This window comes from Nansenia antarctica (assembly GCF_963989245.1).
Source record: "Nansenia antarctica genome assembly, chromosome: 3".
Taxonomy (NCBI): domain Eukaryota; kingdom Metazoa; phylum Chordata; class Actinopteri; order Argentiniformes; family Microstomatidae; genus Nansenia; species Nansenia antarctica.
The window spans coordinates 48,439,551-48,448,334 of NC_137688.1; the positions used below are offsets into that span (position 1 = coordinate 48,439,551).

The following is an 8,784-nucleotide window of genomic DNA, read 5'->3' on the forward strand; positions in this document are numbered from 1 at the left end:
GGAGGACCCCCACCCCAAACACAACGGCAGCCCCGCTGCGCCAGCCCCCATCACTATGGCAACGTTGACGACAACAACAACAACGCCATCCTCTCCTACCCAGAACCCTCAGCCAATCTTAGCCATAAGCCCTTCCGTGGCGAGCGAGGATGCCAAGCCCCCTCTCCCTCTCCTCCCTCTCACCTCCTCCTCCTCCTCCTCCTCCTCCTCCTTCTCCTCTCTCCTGAGCCCCCCCCAGCCTCATCTCTGCAGTCCGGGGAAGACCCCCCCGAGTACCTCCACCCCCACCCAGCTCCACTTCTTGCCCGGCGACCAGCTCCTGAGAGTCCTAACGGAACGCAGCGGCCACTGGTTCAGCCTGCTGCCCCGGACCCCCTGTGACGAGTCGTCCCTCGCCACCCTCCCCTCGGGAACCCCCTCCACCCACGCCTCCTCCTTCACCCCCGTCCGGCCCAGGTCTCCCCCCCCCCTGCCCTGCCCGGCCTTTCCCATCATCCCCTCCTTCGCTACGTCAGCAGCGTCTTCCGCCGGCTTCAGCTACCCGCTGTCTGCCCTGCAGGTGAGGCCCCTCCCCTGGACACGCCAGCGCTCTGACAGCAGTCAGGATTAATTTCATGTTTCGCCGATACGGGTGAACTGAAAGCTCCTAGCTTTTGCTCCAGTGATGTAGAAATGTGATACACATGATAATATAGTACAGTATGTCTTCATATTAGGTTTTGATGTCATAATGTCTAAAGTTATGTTTGAAGTCACAAGTGTAAGAGCTTCAGTCAGTAAGTCATTGGTATTATGATGGTAGTAATGTGGTGTGTGTGTGTGTTTCTTTTTCTCTCTCTGTCTCCTTTGCTCTCTCTCTCTCTCTCTCTCTCTTTCTGTGTCTCCTTTGCTCTCCCTCTCTCTCTCCCTCTCTCTCTCCCCCTCCCTCCCTCTCTCTCCTCCCAGGGGAAGGTGGGGGGCTCGTTGCTGGGTCTCCCGTACTGCGGCTGGCCAGGCGGGGGGGTGCTGGGGAATCCCGGCCTGCCCTTCTGCAGCAGCCCTGGCCCCGCCCCCTCCGCCACGCCAGGCCACCAGACGGAGGGCAGCAGCGCCAACGCGCCCAGCGTCTCCAGCAAGAGCGAGTCGCCCGTGCCCCCCGGCGAGAAGCCCCCCTCCTCCTCCTCCGTGTCCTCTCCGGCCATCGAGGTGCCCAAGCACCACGACCACCCTACGCCACGGCCCATCCCTGAGAGTGAGTGTTAGTGGGAAGGGGAGGGCGGGGGGGGCACTGGGGTGTATTCATGTGCGTGAGGGATTGGGGGGGGTGGGGGCGCAGGTTGAGGAAGTGTGAGTCATTTAGTTCTTAATTTAACCTTGATTGATTCATTGAAGTGAGTCATCGACGGCGAGATTCAGTTTTGTTTGGCTGGCTGGGGGGGGAGGACAGGAGGAAAAAAATTGCATTAGAAGTTTAGAACCTTCTGGGAACAATTCATTGAATTTTGCTATGCGTAGGTTTGTGTATAGTACTGACAAATGATGTTTTGAAACCTCCCTGTGTGTGTGTGTGTGTGTGTGTGTGGGTGTAGACATGCTGTCTGGCTGGTGGCGGGTGTCAGACATCGAGGAGCTGCGGTCTCTGGTGAAGGCTCTGCATAGCCGGGGCTTCAGGGAGAAAGGCCTGCAGAAGCAGATGCAGAAGTACATGGAGCTCATCCCCCAGGTCTGCACCAAGCACCGAGACGGTGAGTCTGACCACACACACACACACACACACACATATATATATATATATATATATATATATATATATATATATATATATATATACTGCACACGCACACACACACGCACACGCACACACACACACACAGACAGACAGACACACACAGACACACATACACACACACACACACACACACACACACACACACACACACAGAGACACAGACACAGACAGAGACACACACACACACACACACACACAGACACAGACACACATACACACACACACACATCTATCTTTCTCTATTGTCTGTCTGTCGGTCATGATGCTGTGTCACTCAAACTTAGCCATGCTCTGACAGTCAGTCCTGAGTATCACAAAGACTTATTTGTTGGAGTCTGATTGAACAATGTGTTGTGACAGCTTTGAGTAGGCATACCCCTGTTGAAAGGACCTCGAAGCACGAACGCTTCACAATTAATTTCTGTGTGGTATTGTGATGCAGGGTGGGAGGGATTCCTTTTTAATTTAGTCAAGTCCGGGAGTGAATTTAATTCCAATTCGGTCATTGGAAAAGGGGGCATTCAATTTCAATGACTTTTCAATACCTTGAAATAATATTGGTATACTGTTACATTCCAATTGTCAGACAGCAACTCAACTGTGTGGGTTCTTTATATTCTACTGTCAATTGAAAATAAAAATAAAAAAGCCCCAAACCGTGCCCCTAGAGCAGCTCCACGAGACAGAATGTTAAAGCCATAAATGGGGGCGGTTGTGTTTGATCACAGCGGCCATGATCGAGCTGTGTGAGCTGGAGGAGAGTCAGGTGAGCGTGGAGTCGGTGCGGGGCTGGTGCGTGGAGGAGCAGGCCATGGAGATGGACATCGCCGTGCTGCAGCAGGTGGAGGAGCTGGAGAGGAAGGTCACCACCGCCAGCCTGCAGGTCAAGGTACGTCACTCACTGCGCCGCGCCGTGCGTCAGAGACGGCCGCGGTGATGAATAATCATTCGTTTTTGGCAGTTATTTTTGGAGTTCGTTTTAAAAAATAAATAAAACCCAAATATGCTCTACCTGTCGAAGATATAGAAGTATCATCTCACGGAACAGAAACAGAAATCTGATGATCTATGATCATAACATAGTCAATAAGCACAACATCCACTACTCTTCTATGTGAACAGTCACTTGGATTGATCCGGTGTAAAAAACCTGCATTTCCCTCAACCCCCCCCCCCCCAGGGTTGGATGTACCCCGAGCCCCAATCGGAGAGGGAGGATCTGGTCTACCACGAGCACAAGCCCTTCCCCAAACACCAACCGGCAGCGTTGGGCGCGGCGGTGGCGGGTGGCGGAGCCGGAGACAAGGAGGCCCGGGAGGCCGCGGGGGAGGAGCGCTCGGAGAAGGGCACGGTGGTGCGGCACGCCGACAACCCCCTGGACATAGCGGTGACCCGTCTGGCCGATCTGGAGCGGAACGTGGAGAGAAGGTACCTGAGGAGCCCCTTAGGTACCACCATTCAGATCAGGCTGGATAATGTGGGTACGGTCACTGTCCCTGCCCCCGCCCCATCCACTAGTGCTGACAGGGAAGGGTAGGTCATCAACAACCTGCTAAAGCATTACAACCACCACTTCTGTCTTGCTTTTTGTTGTGATTATATCTTTTTTTTTAAATAAAATCATAATAATAATAATAATTATAATAATTATAATAAATCTATGCTGCCTGAAGGGGGCTGTTGTCCCCACACAAACGCAAACTTTTTTTTTTCTTTTTTAAAGGGGTTTTTTGTGTGTTTTTGTGCTCCTCCCTATCGCTACGATTGGGTTATTTTCCTATTTTTTCCCGTTTTTTTCTGCTCGTCTGCATGGCATTGTGCATCGGTGTCCTTGGTTATTGACATCCACGTCCGTCCGTCCGTCCCCAGTCCTCCCACTACTCCCCCTCTCTCTCCACCTGCATGGGTGTCACTCCTTCATGGCAGTGTGTGTGTACCTGTACCCAACGCCCCGCTGCCTGCCTGTCTCTCTCACTCATACCTGTTACCTGTCTCTCTAGTCAGCTGCTGGAGCTTCATGTGGTGTGCTGTTGTGGTGATGGTGTGTGTGTGTGTGTGTGTGTGTGTGTGTGTGTGCGTGTGTGTGTGCACGCACATGTGGAAGCGTGTGTGAGTGCATGTGTGATATTGTTAGTGTGTGTGTGTGTGTGTGTGTGCCCAACCCCTGACAGCTCTGTGCCTCTCCACAGGGGTGAGGAGGAGGTGGCTCATGGTATGAAGGTGTGGAGGAAGGCCCTGACAGAGGTGCGCAGCGCCGCTCAGCTGGCCATGTGTATCCAACAGCTCCAGAAGTCCATCGCCTGGGAGAGGTCCATCATGAAAGTGGTGAGCGTTCAAGATCGCAACTTCACAATCACAGACAAATCCATTTCAATCAAGTCGGGAGGATCATTACTCCTACTCAATTCCGATTTCAAATGAAATCTAGCACGATGATGGCTGCTGAAGGAGAACTAGATTACTTTTCCTGCTACGACTGGTGGATCGATGATTCACTTACTTAGTCAAATTTATTGACTGTAAGTCGCTTTGGAATAAGCCGTCTGCTAAATGCCAAAAATGTAAATGTAAATGTAAAATGTTTGCAATCTCATTTTGTTAAAAAATCGTGAGAAAATCGTATCGTGAACCCAGTATCGGGAATCGTATAGAATTGTGAGTTGAGTGTATCGTTACATCCCTACATATGTGTGTATAAAGGTTGAATGATCAGTATCCAATATATCCTATATAGGATATTAATAATATATAATATATCCTATTAATTAATAATAGCTGATATCCTATTATTATTATTATTATTACTATTATTATATCCTATTATTAATTGAAAGTATGAATATGCGGGGGGCGATGATGATCGCAAGGTCAGCGGTTCAATCCCCGGCTCCTCCTGTCCACATGTCAAGGTGTCCTTGGGCAAGACACTGAACCCCAAATTGCTCTCAATGAGCGGGCCGGCGCCTTGCATGGTAGCTTGCCGCCATTGGTGTCAATGGGTGAATGAGAGGCCGTTGGAATAAGGCGCTATATAAGTGCAGTCCATTTACCAATATAGCATTCATAATCAGATGATCAATCATCACGATCTTTCTCACGCTGTGTGTTGTCGTCCTGCAGTACTGCCAGATCTGCAGGAAGGGAGACAACGAGGACCTGCTCCTGCTCTGTGACGGCTGCGACAAAGGCTGCCACACCTACTGTCACAAGCCCAAGATCACCAGCATCCCTGAGGGAGACTGGTACTGCCCTGCCTGCATATCCAAGGTACCAGCAGCCTAGCCACCACCTTCTTCTTCTGCAGATAGGAGGGCCCTAGGTTTGTCCTGACTAGTAAAAACTCTCTGCTCTACTGAAAGGGAGATATACAGGTCGTTGGGGCCCGGAGTGATTCCCAGTCAGGCCAAGTAGTCCGGAAGAACCCATGGTGCTAGTGAACCTCATTTGTGTATTATTGAAATAATGTCATTCACATTGTTGTCTTACATTATTTTAGTAGTTCTGTACAAATACTCTGAGCAATGTGCTAGCAATACTGACGTTGAAACTGTCTATGTTAAACGGGACGTCCATCTATGTTAATGTGCTGTTGTCGAGCAAACGCATCATTTGACCCTCACTCTCTCTACTCAGGCCAGCGGTCCGTCTCCCAAGAACAAGAAACCTCCGAGCAAACCGGCCACAGGAGGGAAGAAAATTGTGGAGGTCAAGAAGACGTCGGTGAAACAGGCCGCGGGGAACGGGGAGGTCTCGGAGGACGACTCGCCGAGTACCAGCAGCACTCCCAAGAAAGGAGCGAAGGAGCCCAACAGGAAGAGAAAAGCTGACGAGAGCCCGCCCCCGCCCCAACTGGCCAATCAGGAGAGCCCTGTGTGCGTGAAACGGGCCAAGACGGCCAGAGATAACAACAGAGACCTGGGATTGTGCAGGTACAGTACTGTTCTACATACGTGTGTGTCTGTGTCTGTGTACGTCCGTGTATGTGTGTGTGCCTGACTAGCCTGACTATGCATTTTATACTCAGGCACGATTGGCTGCTTCATATGAAACATGTAAACACGAGAAACACCCTCTTTATGTGCTGTGTGTGTGTGTGTGTGTGTGTGTGTGTGTGTGTCCTCTTGTGCTCTCCAGGGTGCTTCTGGCTGAGTTGGAGCGCCACCAGGACGCCTGGCCCTTCCTCACCCCCGTCAACAGGTCTGTCCCAGGCTACAGGAAAGTCATTAAGAAACCCATGGACTTCTTCACCATCCGTGAGAAGCTTATCAGCAGCCAGTGAGTTCATTGTTTTCATCATCCCCACTCTAGTCACATAGTAGAACATACACTGAAGGCTTGCTTACTGACTGTCAGACTGACCGACTGTCAGACTGTCAGACTGGCCGACCAACCGTCCGTCTATCTGTCTGACTTGTTGACTTACAATGTTCTCTTTTTCCTTTTTTTAGGTATCAGAACCTGGAGACCTTCATCATTGACGTCAACTTGGTTTTTGATAACTGTGAAAAGTTTAATGAAGACAATTCCGATATCGGGCGATCAGGACACAACATGAGGAAGTTCTTTGAGAAGAGATGGACCGAGCTTCTGAAGCAAACAAACTAAAAGCAGTTTTGGATGTTCTCTCTGCTGTCTTGAACCATCCTCCTGTAATTCCATTTTACTTTTCAGAGCACCAGGCCTTTTTGGGAATGAGACTTTGCAAGACAAAGGTCAGTTTCATCCATTGGGAACCCAGGGCGGTTAAGTGAAATGTCAGCTTGAGTAGACTAGACTCATGACGGTGGTTTTGCTACAACAGGGATCAAACACCCAAAGAGTCCCAGAAAAACGGGGTGTCTTAGTGCAATACCATTTCCTGTCCAAGAACATTGCACTGAATGAATCCTCCTCAACCATCACCGATGTAACTGCGGTAGAATACTTTCCACTACTTGTAAATATTCTTTTTTTTATTATTATTATTTAATCGTATTATAGTGAATGTATTTAATTTTTTTATAATTATTTATGAATCAATCAATAAAAAAAAGGTCCACTTCATTTTCTATGAAAAGGAAGAATCAGTTCAACTGCTTTGAATTGAAAGGAATGTCTGTTTGTTTTGTGTTTAACTTTTCTCCCAAATATGATACAAAGCCAAGAAAATACTTCCTGTTTACACTGTCCTGTGCTTTTGGGCATCAGAGGACTGTATTCATTACGTTAAAACTGTAAAACTGCATTTATTTACAAAAATAGCAGAAAACAACAGTCAGACAATGGTGATACATGTGTATATACTGTTTATTAATGTCAATATTAAGTCTTGTTTGGAACGATGTGTACAAAATTGTTTAAGATATCAGATATTGTTTATGCCTTAGAATGATTGTAGCATTCTATTTTAGTGAAAGTGATGAAAACATTATCATAAATATTGTTTGTACAGTATATACATATCCTCTGCAAACACTGTGGTATCCTTAATCTTGGTAGTGCCTACTCTTCCAACAGGGGTGTAGGGGATGTTCTTTTTTTCGGTTTTTCCATTTTTATGACAATATTATTTTTGATATAATTTCAATCCAACATGGCCTCCAAAGTCTGACAGTGACACAGTTATCATTCCTACAGTATAAGAGAAAAACAACACACAAAAAAAACATTGAAGTATTTTCAGTCTTTTTCCATGAAGCATTTCCCCACATCTGCCTTGCCACAGTACAGAGGACGTAAGGCCATTTGTAACCACTGTGTTTGAATCTTGCTGTGTGTCGTGGCCTAATGGAGGCAGCTAGAGTTTTTTGTACCCAAGTCAGAGTACTTGAAGTTACTTTATTTAAGATATTGTGGAATAAAAGTATCATTCTTTTGTAGGAGCTTTATTTTTCACTAGTGTGTGGCACGGACCTATTAAAAGGATGTTTTTCAACCTAGTATGGTTTTGAGCTTGTTTTTTCCCCCCTCTCAACTGTATCGTATGTCATGTTCCTGAATTGCTATATTGAATTAGGTTTGAAATTCACAATTTCCCAACAATCCTTCAGAGCAATCGAACACACAAAACAACACTTGTTATTGTTAGGGGTTTTGTTATTTTTGTTAAGATGCCGTCGCTGAATTTCCTATGAGATGCTTCATGCTAGACAGACTTGAAACATGGCAGTATCATAGGAAGTGGTGACCACCTCCAATTGTAATATTACACCCATTGATCTAAAGGGGGCGCTAAAACAACTGTTTGAAATTGCCAACTTTGAAAGGCCATACCTCCGACGATTCATTCCTGATATCTGCCTCCTCAAATTCCAGAGGCAGGAAACGCCACTGAATTCCAAATCAAACACCTACCCGTAAGGCACGCATGTAGATCTGAAAGGATCAAATTGAGTAAAATGCAACATAACATTTCTACAGTATAACATTTCTTTCTTTTTTTAATGTGTCTATTTCCAAAGATCCTGTGCCCTCTAAGCCTTTAGATCTATAAGTCTGGCATGAACAGGCAACGGACCTTTCCATCAAGGTGTGTACTTGTCCACTATCCCACATAGATTGAAAAGCATAGAATTGGTGTAAGAGCCCATGGTGTAAAACCATATAGGGGAGTGCACACTGCACAAGCACATTGGTGATAATGCTGACATTATCAAGGCAAGTTTATTTATATAGCACATTTCATACAACAAGAGCAATTCAAAGTGCTTTACATATAGCATTAAAAGAAATACAGCAAAAGAAGGATAGTAAAAAAAAAAAAAGGCAAAAATAGATACATATAGATATAAACATTTAACAACATAAGACATACAATCCCCTCGGCGCAACAAGGTTCCAATCCCCTAAAAACAATCACACTTGTCACACAATGTCACTTTATTACTTCTTATTGAATTGTTGTTGCTACTTGGTTGAGTGTGGCGCAAGACCCAAAAACATTTAGCTTTTCTATTAGAACTGTATGTCTATTACAACTGTATGTACAGTATATCTCAAAAGTGAGTACACCCTTTAGATTTTTGCAAATATTCTGT

The 8,784-nt window shown here is 46.6% G+C and overlaps 1 protein-coding gene across 1 annotated transcript in view; it reads left to right on the forward strand.

The window, feature by feature from the left end:
- Window positions 1–7,652, forward strand: part of LOC308154169 (bromodomain adjacent to zinc finger domain protein 2B-like) — a 77,127-nt gene extending 69,475 nt beyond the window's left edge. The window contains exons 30-39 of the mRNA XM_080527343.1: window positions 253–559; window positions 946–1,231; window positions 1,569–1,724; window positions 2,497–2,657; window positions 2,949–3,301; window positions 3,958–4,093; window positions 4,889–5,035; window positions 5,402–5,697; window positions 5,903–6,043; window positions 6,217–7,652. Of these exons, the coding sequence (XP_080383469.1) occupies window positions 253–559; window positions 946–1,231; window positions 1,569–1,724; window positions 2,497–2,657; window positions 2,949–3,301; window positions 3,958–4,093; window positions 4,889–5,035; window positions 5,402–5,697; window positions 5,903–6,043; window positions 6,217–6,373 (2,140 nt within the window). The 3' untranslated portion in view covers window positions 6,374–7,652. The remainder of the gene's footprint in view (window positions 1–252; window positions 560–945; window positions 1,232–1,568; window positions 1,725–2,496; window positions 2,658–2,948; window positions 3,302–3,957; window positions 4,094–4,888; window positions 5,036–5,401; window positions 5,698–5,902; window positions 6,044–6,216) is intronic.
- The last annotated feature ends 1,132 nt before the right edge of the window (window positions 7,653–8,784 follow it).